Source organism: Salvia splendens, chromosome 4, assembly GCF_004379255.2.
Source record: "Salvia splendens isolate huo1 chromosome 4, SspV2, whole genome shotgun sequence".
Lineage (NCBI taxonomy): Eukaryota > Viridiplantae > Streptophyta > Magnoliopsida > Lamiales > Lamiaceae > Salvia > Salvia splendens.
This window is the reverse complement of record NC_056035.1, coordinates 17665313-17683156: the sequence shown is the minus strand read 5'-3', so window position 1 is coordinate 17683156 and position 17844 is coordinate 17665313. Positions and strand designations below refer to the sequence as shown.

The following is a 17844-nucleotide window of genomic DNA, read 5'->3' as shown; positions in this document are numbered from 1 at the left end:
CCCCAGTTGTAGATTTACATTATTTTTCTAATTGTTGATCGGAAATAGGTATGATCCAATTTGCATACGTAACACCGGTGCTTTCCTACGTGTCAAAAATTTAAATTGTTTATTTACTTACTATTTCTTGGGATCTAATTACACACTCTAATGATTGTTTGTTTAATACAGTAGCAAATTTAATACTGCATTATGGAAATTCACTGCATGGTTCATAGAGAAAAAAGAAATGATCTAAACTAAGGGTAAGAAAAAAATTCTGTTGCACTCTCCGGTGCCTAGGCAGAATTTTGTGAAATCAAAAGTAGCTTAAATGAGATACTATAGTTAAAGAAATTGATGACAGAACTGGATCTTCATTCATTGAAACCGTTCATGTAGTTTTGTGACAATAAAGCATCCAATCAACATATCCGAAAACCCAATTCAACATGACTGAACTAAACATATAGGGTAGATCAACACTTAATAAAAGAGAAGATCAAAGCAAAAGTTGTGGAGCTCCCATTTGTCAAATTAGAGGATCTACTAGAGGATATCTTAACTAAAGCTGTGAGTTCGAAAATTTTCCATGAACCTTTGATGGGAGTGTTGGAAAGAAATCGAGATCACATAATCACATACTAGTATCAAAGATTGATCCTTAACATGTAGAACTAGATTACTTTGTATAGCATTTCATTTTCATAGCCTACATAGGATAAAATCTCTCTGAAAGAATTGAATAACACAATATACTTGATCGATTTTTTCACCACATTGGAACATATTATTAATTAGTTTGGGCATATATAATAATATGAGTGACGTGGGAGGTTTGATTTTGTGTGGGTGAGTGCTCTACTCACCAGAAAATCCATTAACATTCCCCAAATGGAATTGGACGGCTTTGAATGGGGTGGTAGTAGTACTATTATAATAATAATAATAATAATAATAATAATAATAATAATAATAATAATAATAATAATAATAATAATAATAATAATAATAATAATAACCTAAGAAAAACAAAAAGCAGAGCTACTTCCACTCCCAATTCCCAGTATATAACTCAACTCCATTTCAACAACTTGCCCATCCAGTGGTTACAACTCTCAAACTCTACTACACCTATGCTACCCTGATTTCCTTCTCCTCTCCTTCACTCTCAATCCATTAACATTCCCCAACTTGCTCCCCCTTCTCCTTCCTATTTAAACTCCACCTCTCTTACTCTGCCTAATACCTATAGAAGATGATGGACTCCGTGCATCTTCATTTTGCTCTGCTTTTGGCTATCACATTATGTTCCTTAACTCTCTCCGCTCAACATCGCTTCCTATCTCAAATCTCCGCACCACCTTCCCTTGCACCATCCAGCCCGCTTCCGGTTTTCAGTGTGCTGTCCTATGGAGCGGTAGGCGATGGCGTGGCCGACGACACGCAGTCATTCAAAATGGCTTGGGACGCCGCTTGCCAAGCCGACGACCCTGCTCTCATCCTCATCCCCAGGCATTATAGTTTCATGATCCAGTCCGCCATCTTCTCTGGCCCCTGTAGAAACCGTCTTACATTTCAGGTAACTATTTTTATTTAATGCAATAGTACTTGTTTGTTGTTCGTGAAAGGTGACAGTGTTAGTGATTATAGATTGACGGAAGTATATTGGCCCCGGATGGTCCGGACTCTTGGCTAAAAAACAACAGCAAGCGACAGTGGCTTGTGTTTTACAGGATAGATGGAATGTCGATGCAAGGCAGTGGCCTCATAGATGGACGAGGCCAGAAATGGTGGGACCTTCCATGCAAACCTCACAAAGTAACTAACTAACTAACTAAATCACTTCTCCAACATATATTTGTTTTTTTGTGTCAAAAGGAGCTTAGTGTTTGATGTTCACAGGGCGTGAATGGAACTACTCTACCTGGCCCCTGCGATAGCCCAGTGGTAATTTAAATAAACATAGTAGTACATAGTAATTAAGTTATAGTAGTAGTACTAATAATCAATGAAAGCTTAATTGATTGATTACTATATAGGCATTAAGGCTCTTCTGGAGCTCAAATTTAATTGTGAAAGGAATCAAGATAAAGAACAGCCCGCAGTTCCATTTCCGGTACAGCTGCCACCACGTCCACATCGATTCCCTTTACATCAAAGCGCCCTCTTCCAGTCCCAACACCGATGGAATTCACGTCGAGAACACCAACAATGTCAACATATACAACTCTGTCATCGCTAATGGTACTTAATTAATTCCCCATTCTTTTTATCTCATTACTTTATATCGACAAATTGGTGATCCTGACTCATTGTCTAATTGCAGGGGACGACTGCGTCTCAATCGGGGCTGGCACGTTCAACGTAGACATAAGGAACATCACCTGTGGTCCTGGACATGGAATAAGGTACTTAATTAATCCAATATTATTATATATTTATTCCATAAAAACAAATACTAATACGGAGATGGTTTCCACTTTCCAGCATCGGCAGCCTGGGGCCGAGGAACACGAGGGCTTGCGTGACGAACGTAACGGTGCGGGACTCGGTGATCAAGCACTCGGACAACGGGGTGAGGATCAAGACGTGGCAGGGGGGGTACGGGATGGTGTCGGAGGTGTCGTACAGCAACATCGTGATGGAGAGCGTGAGGAACCCGATAATGATCGACCAGTACTACTGCAGCGGCATGTCATGCGCCAACAAGACGGCGGGGGTGTACATAAGCGGGGTGTCGTACAGGGGCATCAAGGGGACGTACGACGTGAGGTCGCCGGCGATGCACCTGGCGTGCAGCGACTTGGTGCCGTGCACCAATCTGACGGTGATGGATGTGGAGCTGCTTCCTGCGCAGGGGCAGAGGATGCTCGACCCTTACTGCTGGAATGCGTATGGAGCCGTCGCGGACTTTACCATTCCGCCGCTCTTCTGCCTCATCCAGGGTAATCCGCTCACGTTGCCGGAGACGGAGGTCGATCGGTGTTAGTAGCATCATACATATATAATGAGAGAAGGAGTCTATTAAACATATTTAAGTATATAGTAAGATGTAATGTAGAAGTGTTGTACCAGAATTATGTTATCAACCATGCATGTATTTGTATCATGGTCTTGCAACCTTAATCAAGAAACAAAGTGCTGCTTTAACTATTACTCCATGTCCCTTGATATCTCTCATATTGCAATTTAATACTACTAGTATTACAGATTAGAGACACTATATTTACTTGGCTTTCCATTACTCAAGATTAAGAGAAGGTATGTCGAAAGTATGATTCATGGTTCTAAAGATTCCACTTTTTTTTCAGAATTCTTATTATTTTTCTTATTAATGGTTGAAAAATCAATGTAATACAGATAATGTGATTTTCTTTGTCCAGTAGAATAATCCAAAATTAAAAAAAATACCACCCTTTTAATTTACAATAAGGTATAGGCTTGAGAGTATTGTAACTTGTTTGCTAACAAACATCATAACTGAAATGAGGAGATTTATAAATCAAATTTTAATATACTAGTGGGTGAACTTTATTGGCATAGTTGGATAAGGAAAAGACGATTATTTTAGACGAAGCAATTGGATTTGTGGAGAACATTAGTTCAGCACTTTGGTTTTATCATAGGGTCAGTGAAGGAATATTCGTCTTTGTTGATTCTATACTTGCCTTGCAATTACAAATAGTAGGTACGTATCTGTATATCAGACAAAACTTCATTACTCTCTTGTGATATGTTCCGTCGTCTGTAAAAATAGTCATATTATTAATTCTTTTCACCAATAATACATTTTGTAATACTTTCTCCAGTCTCTATTCATTGTTTCACAGTTGATTAAAGCAGATTTTAAGAAACTGTTTAACTTTGTTAAATAAAATAAGAGTAAAAAGTTAGTACAATTTGAGTCTTAATTTTATAGGAACTGTGACTAAAAATAACTAAAGATAGTACAAATGAAATGGAACAATTAATGGGAACCTGACATAAATAATTAAATGAGATAATTAATAATGAATGGGACTGGAGGGAGTAATTAGTAAAATAGATACTCATTCTCCATTCATAATAACTCCAAAATTCTTTTTTAAGACTCGAGTCAGTATCTACGTTTAAAATATAAAAAAATATATATATAAAACAAACTAAGTTGCAATTTATATTTAGACTAGTATCACGCCCGTGCGATGCACGGGTCATTTTAATTTCTTCATATTTATTTCAGTATGTGAAATAAAATTTGTGAAATGATAAACAAAAGAATATTCGACATCCTCTTACTTTGGATTATACTTTTTCAATTACAATAACCCCACCTGGCCACAAGGGTGCATTTAAATGCTAACTTTTCTTAAAAATGTCAATACGATCACATTAAAATTTCAACACATATTTGTGTTGATATTTAAATATCAGACTAAAAATTAAAAAGCATTTTAATTCTGTGAAAATATGAATTAACCGTTGAGTTATAACTGCAGGAGTAAGTTTACGTTGCAATAATTTAAGATTGCACTGGTGAGATACTTCCTAGTCGAGCTTCATTTCATTGCAATATAGTGACCCTATACACTAAAAACCCAAACCTTGAAACCTAAATCCTAAACCCTTAACTTTAAAATATACTCATCGTGACCAACAAATGAGCCAAATATCAATAAAATTCTCCCTCCGCCCCAGTTCAATTTTACTTTGTTGATCACTTATTCTATTTTGAGGGTTTTAGATCTGTATTCGATATTTTACACTGGGTCGGCCTACTTGATAATCCTTATTGATTGTAGAGGTTTTTTTACCTGAATCTTGGCTTCAAATCTGATTATATGCTCATATCAAGAAAGTGCAATTTTAATTAAAAAAAACATGCTAACATTCTGTTTTTTTTTTAATTGTGCAAATCTATACATATATAAAAGAGAGTTTTGGATCAATATGAGTGGCTCGATCGATACATTTGAATCCTAAACCATAAATACTAAACTCTGAACTCTAAACCATAAATACTAAATCCTAAACCCTATTATCTTCTAGATTTGAGATCAATTAGAATGGCTCAATACACTTGAACCCTAAACTATTAATCATAAATCCTAAATACTAAATATTGAACCCTGGATCTGAACCGTTTCCTTCATCTCAATTATATGGAGATATGTATTAGTATGAATTTTCATAAACTTTCTCACTTCCTCTTCGTCTAATTATCATAAAATCAAAAAAAATATTTCCAACTTCTAATTTTATTGAAATATGCATAATAATAATTTATTATTAACCGGCTAAACTGAATTACAATATAGATGAATTTTAGTTAATTTAAATTAACTAAACGTAAATAAATTAAATCAAATACTATCAATCACGAGTTCTAATTATTTGTCTCTCTCCATTTATCTTCGAAAAATGCTAAAAATACATACACTCGATGTATATTTTGAAGCTAATTCAAAAATAGAGAAGCCTTTACAAATGAAAGAAAACAAATCGATCTCAATTATCTTCGGAATGACGCCGGCGGTCGAGGGATGGGTGAACATGGTTGTTTCCGGATGCCGCTGCTCACTTAAGATTTTCGCCATTAATCTTTTTTGTTTATGTACTTGTGCTTGTTCTTGGGGGTTCTCCATTTCAATGGTGCATCCATTTATTTATATAGAGCCAAATCAGTTTTGATTGGTCGTGGGTGCAAATGAAAAGTTTTAGCTCTAATTCCTCAAACAATAATGTATACGTTTTCATTTTCAATTGGAGCCATTTACTTTCTATATTCATGTAACTATTGGCCTTCTATATTCATATACAATTGGAGCCTTTTAGCTCTAATACGTGAAATAATAATGCGTTTTACATTTATGTTCAATTGGAGCCTTTTAGCTCTAAGCTAAAATAATAATGCATATGTTTAATACATCAAAAGTTATTATATATATTTAAATATAAAACCAATACTAACAAAAATGATTTAATTAAAATAGAAAAACCATAGTGTTGTTAAACGGCACAACTAAGACTTTTAAAAAGTGCTATTATTTCTAAAATTGCTTATGTAATAAACTTTGTATTCCATTTTTCAATTATTAGGTTTTTTGTCACTCATTCTTGAACTTATTAAGTTTATAAATAAATTTTTATAACTTATATAAAAACTTTATTTTGTTTTTAATTAAATACGAATATAGAAAATTAATAGCATAAATGTGTGGGAAGAAGAAAGGGCTAGGAATTCACAGAGTTTTTGAAACGGAATAAAAACCCTCTCAATAAACCTAACTTAAGGTTGACATTTGAATACCATTTATGTTATTTCTCTAAAAACTTTTCAAATTATCAAAGTTTATTAAAATATTCATAATGGCATTTTGGTTAATTTTCTCAAAACTAACCCACGTGCTATGCACGATCCATTTCATTTTCCGCATATTGAATATACGATGATATATTTGTAAAGATACCTATATTCACTTAAAACCAATTAATCTAATGCTTCAATAATTCATCCTTCTTCCATAACTATATTCATTTATCTTACAACATAAGCATCTTGTATAATTTATTATATTGTATTTTATATGTTAATATTAATTATAGTATATTCCAATAATATGAAAAGAAGCTAAAAATAAAACGAAATATAAATGACCTAACTAAACAAAATTATACTCATAATTTAACATTATTAATTTTCAATTTAATTCCTTCTGGATTCACTATTTAGCTAGAAATTTAGAGAACTCGTCATCATCTTAAATATTAGTAATTCTTCCGTTTAGGTATTCGTATGTTGAGTCACACGCACACATGGAATTGCATCATATTTGATTTTATATAATTAAATATCATAATATTAAAACAATAAATAACCAAGCCTTAAAGTCTCAAAGGAGGTTGTATTACTTGTGAAATTGGATGATCAAGTCGAATATCAACACAATTTGAAATATGTTAGCCCATCAACTAAAATCAATCCAAATTTGACTCGACCTACTCTCAATTTATATGACATTTAGCTCACTTTCTGAAACCTAGCTCTCAGTTCTCCCTCAGTCACCAACCACCATCATGGCTCTTACTTTTTCAAACGAACAGTTTACGGATGTCTGTCTTAGTATTGATTGTGCGTACTACTTTTGGAACTTTCTCAAAGCAAAAATATACCTGCAAAAATAAGAAAAGATTCTATAAAATAACTATTCATTTATTTTTTATTGTTTGCAATAACATAATGAGTAGGATAAAATATAATAACAAAGAAAGCTAGCAAACTAAAATAAGACAAACACAAAAGATAAAATAAGACGGTAAGAACACAGATAAGATTAAAATGCTGAGAGAGAATACAATAATACACTGACCTTCACTGAAATGATATCGTTGATTAATGGAATCAGTATTTATAGAAAATTTGATGGTATCTCAATATCCTTTATTTTAAATTAAACTAATATTAATATTGTAATAAATGTCTCATTTGCGACTTTTTAAATTATTGTGAGAAGTGGAAGGGAAGAGACAAAAGCATGATGTTTGTAAATAAAAAATTTAACATATCAATTTAACTTTGTAACGGTAGCAACTCATTTTCCTAAATATACTTGTATTATTTAATTGAGCACCGTTCATTATATATGATACAATGACAAAATCTTTAATTTTATAATTCAAAATTTGATGTCTCTTTGGAATCATAGCATATAATATTACCTGCCCAATAAAATAATTATTATAACAAATATATTCACATATCAATTTAAGTTTGTAACGGCAGTGGCCCATTTTTTCTACATAGAGATGTAACGGTAAACTCATTATGTTAAATTAACGCATTCAGTTGTAATATGTTAAATATAATTAGCTAATTTTCATAAATTATATTAAATGGAGTTGAAATGGTACCGGCATATTATATTTGAATCATGCTTAAAATTTACAAATATTAAAATCCATACCCTGAATTCATGAATATTCAAAATAAGGCCAAAACTCCCCTTTATATATGTATAGATTACATGAAGCAATAGTTAATATACATATAATTGGAAAATCTGAGCACTAGAAAGTGAAGGAGTCAATTTTTGATCATCATGAATTTTACGAATGAGTAAACTAAATGGTGGAATGACTAATCTCTGTAACGTGAATGAATATACATGGATAATAGCAGTTTTATAGGTACATGATATCTTATAATTAGTGGAATGATTATTGGACACATTAACACGGCAATCACAAGTTATATGAAAGTAGAAGGTAGGTGACATTCTCGTATCTTAATATTATTTAATATAATATGTTAAGAAGCAAAGAATAGAAACCCAATTCCATGTCACAGCCAACTGAATCCGATCTCGAGCTTTGAAGCGTACGTGGAATCACGTAAATTTGTTTTTTTAAAACCTCCACGCTTTTCGTTTCCGTACCTGATAAAACTATATAATAGAGGAGTAGTATTTTAAATAAAACATAATAAGCTTGTTCTTGAATTTAATAATAGCACATGATGAGATAGTCCTTGACACTTATATGTGACCGAAATGAATATTGTAAGATTCTTGTCACACATAATTTCAGTACTAAAAATATAAGCCAATTTAAAAACGAATAGTACATATAAGTGTAGCAATCAAAAGGAGAAGACTTAAGCAGAAAAAGGGAAGGCAAAGACAAACAAGTGGAATGGGCGGCGCTTCACTAATCATTGAATCTAATCTCACTGCAACAAAAATGCGTGATGGCAACAAAGGATGTTGCACTAAATTATCACAATCCCAGCCTCCAATTTTGATCTATTATCATTCCATAAATTTTTAAAAATTAAATACAATCGCATGGGATCAAACGTCATTGCAATGCAATCCAAAACCCAACGTCTCACATTTTTTAGTAACATAGGCTCACGTATGTTAAAATTCTAACTAAACTATGTTTAACTCTAATGCGACCGGACCGGACCGGCCCATTTATAAGATTCTCGCACTACACTATTAATTAATCCTCCAATTGCAAGTGGTACGGAAAGTAATGCGCTACCTACCACCACATGCCTAATTTTATTATCCAAATCCTAAAATATTATACATCCCTCCACCAAAAATAAATATAATTGTGAATGATAAAGAATTTTAATGATCAATTGGTAAAGTAAGAGAGAGAAGAAAAAAAGTAAGAGTTTCATAGTGCAGAAGGTTTGTGGGTTATCCCAAGAGTTTGATACAGTAACGATTCACCATGTGCATAGAGAAGAGAATTTTGTTGCCGATTTTTTGTCACATTTTGCTTATAGTTTCCAAAGAGGTGTTCATGTTTTGAGACGCAACCTTTAGGTCTCAATAGTTGATTGCTTCATGATAGATTAGGCATTTCATACCCTCATTAGTTTGTTTTGTTTACCAGCCTCAACCGTTTTTATTACCAAACAATAAAAAGAAAGTGAGAAGTAGTATTAGTAGATTGTGGAATCCACATTATTAATAGTATTTTAATGTTTAAAACTTTTCATATTTAGAAATTGGCCTAATTTTGGCGGAAGGTCCAGAATGGTAAAACTAATTCTAGTATTTTTTTGTGGACGAATGTAGTACTACTTCTTAGCAATAATTTTAAATCATTTAAAACTCCCTATATGTGGTAGGGGCTGGGTTATTGATGCAAGGTGGATCCAAAAAAGTGGAGGTTCTAATTATAATCCAGAATTATTTGTGTATATATTTCACATAAACGTGAAATCAAAGTAGGTGATAAAATAGCCGGAAGGCATGGAAATAAAGGTATTATTTCAAAAAATTTGCCTAGAGAAGATTTGATGCCCATAAACAATGCTATCAAGTTTTTTGTACTCCACTTTAAATCAAAACAAGAGAGTATGAATATTTTATGCTAAAGACCATTAACTTTTTCTGCTGCCGTAAATCCTATTGAAATTGTAATTTGTTAAGTAGTAGTACTAAAACATATGAATCCACAAACTGATATAGGTCCAATCAGAAAAGGAATATGAAATTCCAAATGAAGGGTGTGCTAAAAAAAAGAGTTGAGTGATGGGGTCGGCTATAGATAGGCTTTTCCCACAAAATCTGCATTCCCATTCAGTCCCAACAACACTATATTCAATTAATCACTACACGCCTTCTTCACTATTACATCATTACCTCACTTTTAATGTTTTCAACTGCTTGCCACTCATTTTTCACTTGCCAATAACCAGGGGCGGACCCAGAAAAATTCATGAGTAGGGGCTAAATTTTTAAAATTTTATATAAAAATAAATTTTCATGTAATTTAAAATATTATTAGGGGCTTTTATATACCAATATATTCAAAATATGAATAAATTTTAAAATTTTATAATAGAAAAAAATTAAAAAAATGGATTCATCAGGGGCTAAAGCCCTCCCCTCTTTACATGTGGGTCCGCCCATGCCAATAACTGATTTTGAGATCACTTACTATCTGTACTTGGAGTATCACAATTCACAGCTGGTGGAAGAATTCAATCAAATCCAACTCTAGTTTCAATATATATTGCTTCTCATTCTAAATTCACTCTCAAATACATAGAGAAGCATCATCATTTTTGTGAAGTAAAAGTTAGATTTAATCATCTTAAATCTGTAACATCATAGATGTAGTAAAGACAAAGCCTTAGCGATAAGAAAAGACTAACTCATGATACATACCATACTTACTAGGTTATGGCATGCCATAGAGTTATGGTGAGCACAAGAGTAGTATATGTATATATAATCAGAGGCAAAAGAAGTGAAAGGCAAGAGGAGGTGTTGAATAATCTGTGGAGAGTATCTTAGAGGCTATAACGGAATTCGCTGCTTCAGTATAGTGGATACCGTCCCAGCTCACAAATCGACTTCCTTCTTCACATACTTGATACCCCGGATACCCACAACCCACCCTTCTCTCATAGCTGTATGGCGGCCCCACAATATGCCGTCACAGGGTTTGAGAAACCTGTATCAGTCATCGACCACATGAGAATTTTTCCGTTGAAAAAATGTTATAGTACACACAACAATCTCATGGGATGGGATGGGATGGAATGGAGTGTTTTGCAGCAGCAATTACAACCATTTTTGATAGAACATGGAGTATGCACACAGGAAGTGTATATGTATGATAGTGGATTCTAGCTACTTCTTTCATCTCCATTTTTGCATATAACATACATCGACTTGAGCATGGCAGCAGCTACTAGTCTGTGAAATACAAACAGATATATGTATATTCTCTGGATATTTATCAGTAACTAAACTACCTGTACTAGCAAGTTCAGCTGAGAGATCCTTAAAATGCTTGAACTGCATGACCTGAACATTCAATGCAAACGGCACGTTTCTGGGTAGTGTGGTTGAGCCTGCAACAGCAAAGTTTGCCCCATTTGAAAAGCTGGATCCTAGAGAATCCAGGTATGGGCTTAAAAGACTTGCATTTACACTCAGCGTGACGGTAATGAGTTCGCATCCCAGAAAAGCAGTACAATTAACTGAATTAGTTTAGAGAATCAAATCTTCAAACATAGCTTAACTATCTACATGGAAAGATATCCAATCCAAATTAACCATGCAGAATAGCAAAAATATGAATGAGAGCTGTTTCATTTCTTTAGATCCTCTTCAATTATATCTTCAATTTTGTGGTTGAATCCTAGTAACAAAAACAAAGTTTTGTAATCAGCATAATTAGTGAGTAGTTGCATATTTAGTAAACCCCATAGGTTTCAGTTTCACTGTGTTCATGTCATAAGTTTCTAAAATTTATAGTTATGCTGGATCCTGAAATATTTTTTATGTAACTATTGCATTACTATTTACATTTGGTTCGTATATAAATATGTACACATTGATGCCTATAATATACTATTACGGAGTACAATATAATATTGTAAGAGTAGTACTATTACTATAGAATGAAACCGGGTTGGAAATCTATTTAACAATTTATCCATGTTTTTTTAATTACAAATATTCTTTTTGTACCAAGGTAAGACATTTTTAGTCATGCTTTGGATGTTCCAAGATAAGTGAGAAATTTTCTATTTTAATGAAATTAATTTTTTAAATCCCTCCCGTTTTACTCTCTATCTCCTACTCCTATATTTTTAAAAAATTTATAATTAACTCATTAAACATTGTATTTTTAATTTGGTTATTGGCGTTATATAATCATTCGGCTCATAACGGAGCAGGACGACACTAAGTGCATTAATTTGCGTGCGAAAATTGCGATAAGATCGACTATGTCTTGAGCATCCACTATAGGGAAAATGGGGCGGACGCCTCGGAGGGGGCGACGGTGGGCGAGAGGATCGAAACAAGACACACAATGCGCGATACCCGAACTCACACTGAGCTTCAAGAAGACCTAATCAAACATATTTGGGCAAAATTCGGCCACGAGTAGTGATTTTTTTAATTTTATGAATTTAATTATGTAATTTTAAATTTTTAGGATTTGAATTATGTAATTTTTTATTTTTTAGTAATTTGTAATAGTATTCCGGGTATTTTTAATGCATTCTAATATTGTGAAAATATTTTTATTTAAATTGAATAATTGAATGGTAGAATCATTGGGCATGTCCTTACGGAAGAGCATGAATGTGAGTGTTGTTCTCTTACCTAAGAGTATGGAGTAAAAAAGTAATAAAAGTGGATACGTGCCCACATCCGTGCTCTTTGGCAAGAGCACGGATGGGGATACTCTTGATACTCCTTTGTCCTTTGGTTCTAAGTTAGTTGAGACTTGATAGGACAGTTTTTGTCATTTGCTCTAAAGCCTTATGCTTGGAAGTTGGAAGGATGGTGGTGAACAAGTAACCTCTGGAACTCAAACTACCTAGTTTGGTAAATTGACTAGTTTGTGATCGACGTTGATACACTTTACACTTTCACGCCACCTCATCAAGGCTTGAATCTCTTTTGTTACCATACTAAAAAATCAATGTCTATGTATTTTAGAGCTTAAACCATTCTTCCTTGGAGAAAAGAAGAAGTTCATGTCCCAAAATGTGAAGACTTAAAAAAATAATCTTTCGACTTTGTCACCTAAACCTTTTCATTCACTCATTCCAACTCTGAGCATAGTTTTATTTTATTCTCTATAGCATATTTTCTCTCTTACTTGGAAGAGAATTTCGTTCCCTATTTAGCCAAGAACATTTATTCATCATGGTGAAGTAGTTCTAGAAGTTTGTAATACTCCCTCCGACTTACTCTAAGTGGGATATTTCTTAATCGGCATGAGATTTTATATTATGCCGTGTTGTTTTTGTGAGTTCAAGTGTTGATAAAATAAAGCTCATTAAAAGCTGAGCTCCAATGTTTCATTTGTTACATTGTTGTGTTTGAATTTTCATTTCCAATCTGCAGCCCATTAAAAAATGCAATTCGAATCAAGCCCATTAACTTTTGAACAGACCCACTTACTGCTTAAAAACTTGCCTCAACACCATTGTATTCATCAGGTGAGTCTAGACGCATCAGTTTTATATGCTCAATAGTCTCAAATTAATAAATAAACTAAACAATAGTAGAAAATATCAATCCATTATAGAGTAATGAAGCCCATTTTGAAAGCCCACTCTTTCTTGTAGATTTTTGTTACAAGTAACTAAAATTCTAGCGCATCTGGATTCCAGAACATCCACAATGGATGTCCTAGTGAAAGCCTTATTGGAAGCCCTAGTGGTTCTCATATCTGCATGTCCCTTCTTTCTGCAATAGTTTGGCTCTAGTGGGTGCCCTATCAATTAAACTCAATTTGCTTTTAATTTTTAATATTATTATTTTTTTAAATTTTGTTGTTAATTAATAAAATACCAAAATGTATTATATTAAACATTACAAATTTGAAAAAACACCTACATTACTTAATTAAAAAAAACTACATCATATTTAGTAAAAAAAAAACATTACTAAACTAAATTACTTAATTACTTAAAAAAAACTTAAAAAACCTTTCAAAAAAACAACATTGCTAAATTAATAAAAACCTAACTAGTCATCTAAGTTCAACTTCTAGCTCATGTTCTTGATCATCTTCCCAGTCCTCCGTCGGGCATCTGGATCGGATTCGGTAGGAAGGTTGTTTTGTGCGTCAAGTATAAACCTATACTCAACCACCTCGCGAAAACCACTGAACTCTTGGATCGCTGAGGCAACGAGCTGAGTAGACGGAAGAGGCGCAGCCTGCGGGGGAGCCGATCCAGACGCGGCTGCCTTTACCTTCCCTTTGGCTTGGGCTTTGACAGCCTTGGTGCCAATGGGATGTCTAAAAGTAGACGTAGGCGTGCCGGAACTCCCTTCCGGCTCAGCATTCAGATCCACAGGAGATGGGCTGCTGCTCGTGTAACCGCCAGCGGCGGTGTTCTTCGTACGCTTCGCAGCTAAGGAGGATCCAACCGATATCCCTCCGTTGAACTTAGCCTTATCCTTCAAGATCGGCCAAACGTTGTACAACTTGAACTGCCCAAACTGCGAATGGTACTCGGACATCGACTTCTTGAGGACATCCTCCATGCTCTCATCGCTGCCCCTTGCGTCCCTGTTCCTGTTGTAGATATAGGAGAAGTTGTTGACGTGGAGCTTGATCCGATCCCAACACTTGCGAAGTTGAACCTTGGTCCGCTTGTACGCCCAACTCGGTTTCACCTCGTTGTATCTGGTCTCAATGCGATCCCACATCCTGGTCGAAGTCTGGTTGTTGGAGTATATCGAATCCTCTGATATATCGACCCAACATTGAGCCACCTTCACGTGCTCCTCCAACTCGTAGTCAGTGCGCCCTGTTGCGTACTCTTCGTTGGGCTCGTTGGATGGGAGTGGGACTAGGACGAATGGCGCATTTTCCTTCCGCACCATCTTCTTCCTCCTCCTCGGCGGCTCAGGGGCAGGAGGTTGCCCACAACTAGGCTGCATGTCCTCAACCCGATACGCGTCGGTGTTGAAGAACAGATCGAACTCAGAGTCCGAAATAAAAGTGGACCCTATAGATCCAGGCGTCTCAACCCGGTAGTCTTCGTGGTCGGGCCACCGGGCGCCGCCTCCGCCTCCTGCAAACATCGGCATATCGTCGTCGACACCATGGGGGTTTGGGAATTGACTCGGATCCATTCTTGAAAGTATGAAAATGAGAAAAGAGAAGAGAAAGTGAGAGGAGTAGAGTGTGTGAAGTGAAGAGAAAGTTGGGTATTTTTATAGTGGTTTAATTAGGGTTTAAAGAATTAAAAAATATATTAAAAAAATGAAAAATCGATGATCGGGCTCTGGCGCTGGGCTGCGATCTCACACCCGATGGATCGGGCGCGACCGATCTTTCGGTAGCGCTCGAAGATGCCCGATGTCTGCAATGGATGTCCGACGACGCCGAAGCCTGGTCTCGGGCGATCGAGCGTGAGATCGGACATCCATCGTGGATGCTCTAAGGTTAAATAAATTCATAGGAACTTGTCGACAAGTAACAATGAATGTGCTGGAATAACAGTGGAGGAAAAATCAATTTAATAGTATAGAGTAGTCAACGCCACCACATTATCTAAAAGAGTGATGCTAAATGGTCATAATGTGGCCGACCATAAAGATTTAATTTAGTCCATTTACATGTATAAAAAAATTAGAATTACCGATATAAACTTATATATGTGTGAATGGACTTGTAAGTTGATACTTATATTTGAATTCCATTACATAAAACACATTAATATCACGGATTACTGTATACGTTGAACAACAATCAAGAAATGACAGTAGTAATAAGTTGAGCAACACTAACATGTTGAACAATATATAATGAAGATGATATAAAAGTAAAATCAAGTAGTATTAAACCAAAAATTTGAAAAAAAATCAAAATTTTTTATTATTTAATTAATTTATGGCTGACCATAATGTTTCCGCATAGCATTATTCTATCTAAAATCTGTCCTAATTTCAAAGAGATACTAGTAGTTAAGTGTGGTCAGCAAGGAAACATCCATACCCTGCTCTGTTTCTATATCCAAAGGCAGATCCAATTGAAGGACGCTGCCCATCTGCCACGTGGTGGAATCTGGTGCACTAAGCGTATGATCGACGATACTCAGAGCGGCACTGATTGACGGTACGTGGGATTAAAATATACACTTTAGATTCACCAATGATTTTAATACTCCCTCCGTCCCCTAATAGGAGTCGCTCTTTGACCGGGCATGAGTTTTAAGAAATGTAGAGAAAAGTTGGTTGAAAAAGTTAGTGGAATGTGGGACCCACATTTTTATATTGGTTTTATAATAAAATGTGAGTAGAGTGGGTTAATGGAATGTGAGGCCTACTACCATTTATGGTAAAAATGAAGAGTGACTCTTAATGGGGGACGACCCAAAATGGAAATTAACGACTCTTATTCGGGGACGGAGGGAGTATAAAATTAAAAAAGTAGGATAAAGGTAGGAAAAAAAATTAAAATATTGTTAGTGAAGAATAAGTTTATATCATTAGAGTGAAAAGAGTTTTAAAATTAAAAATTATATATTTTTATGGGACGAATTAAAAAAAGAAAGAATGTATATTCTTATGAGATAAATTAAAATGGAAAAATGTATATTCTTTTGGAACGGATATAATAGCTACTACTACACTTTACTCCATTTATTTGCGCCTCAATTTATGGATCACTTATATATTTTCTTTCTCTCAGATATGATTAGGTACACAAATAATTTTTATAAATATAGGCTATCAGTGAGTCAGCTTTATTTAATATCTTAAGGCAGTTTTTAGGTAAGAGTTTAATCTGTATGTTTTAATGTGTTATTTGACTCATGAACATGGCAAAACAAAAGGTAAACTTAGTGGAGCAAAGGCGTACATCTCCAACTAGGCTGATCTTGTTTGGTGATTTCTTGGCTAAACGTAATAATTAGGGTAAGCTAGTTAGATTAGCCTAGATTTATTCTTGTACTTGTACAATCACAATATCCTTCACTTCTATTCCATTTTTTGGTATCATCACTTTATGTCAAACTAAAAAACAAAATTAGTGAATAAAATCATCAATTTCAGTTTCTTGTATTATACCTAGTACTTGATTGTCAAATAATTAAATAGATTTCATTGATCCAATTAATATCTATGATTTTTTGTTACGTGATTAATTTTCATTTTAACATTTTATATTGATCACACATATCTTATTCAGAATATAATACTGAGAATTAATAAATATAGGAACGAGAAATTAAAGAGATGGGGGCCTACTTGAATCAGAAAATGTTACGATGGAAAATTGGTACCGAAAATCATGTTTCATGAATATTCAATCAACGCGGCAAAAGTGCATTGCCCCTCATTATGAGATACTAATTACTTAATCGCCACTTATTAATTAAGGTTTGTGAAAATGTAATGAGGAAGGTGGTAGCATATATGGATGCAAGGGATGGCCAATCATCAATTACTTTAAGGAATATTCTCCACCGCCCTATTAATAAACTCTATACAACTTACCACGCGTACGCCCCAGATTCATTTGATACTCCCTCCGTCCCACATAATTTGACTCAGTTTTCCATTTTGGGCCGTCGCACATAATTTGACCCATTTCACTTTTACCATTTCTGGTAGTGGACCCCACATTCTACTAACTCATTCCTACTCACATTTAATTATAAAATTAATATATAAAAGTAGGACCCATATTCCACTAACTTTTTCAACTCATTTTTCATTACATTTCTTAAAACTCGTGCCCGGTCAAAGTGTCCCAAATTATATGGGACGGAGGGAGTATTACATACACTACTTACCAAACACCCCCTAATATTTTATCCTACTATTAGTCAAAACTAAATTCTCACTAGTCATTAAACTTTTTCCCACC

General features: G+C 34.6%; 1 protein-coding gene across 1 annotated transcript; it reads left to right on the top strand.

Moving 5' to 3' along the window:
• The first annotated feature begins 1237 nt into the window (after positions 1-1237).
• On the top strand, positions 1238-2971 carry LOC121800757 (polygalacturonase At1g48100-like). Its single transcript, XM_042200263.1, has 6 exons — positions 1238-1561; positions 1633-1800; positions 1885-1929; positions 2022-2226; positions 2309-2390; positions 2470-2971. Exons 1-6 carry the CDS (start codon positions 1238-1240, stop codon positions 2969-2971), a joined length of 1326 nt encoding a protein of 441 aa, XP_042056197.1.
• Positions 2972-17844: the final 14873 nt, after the last annotated feature.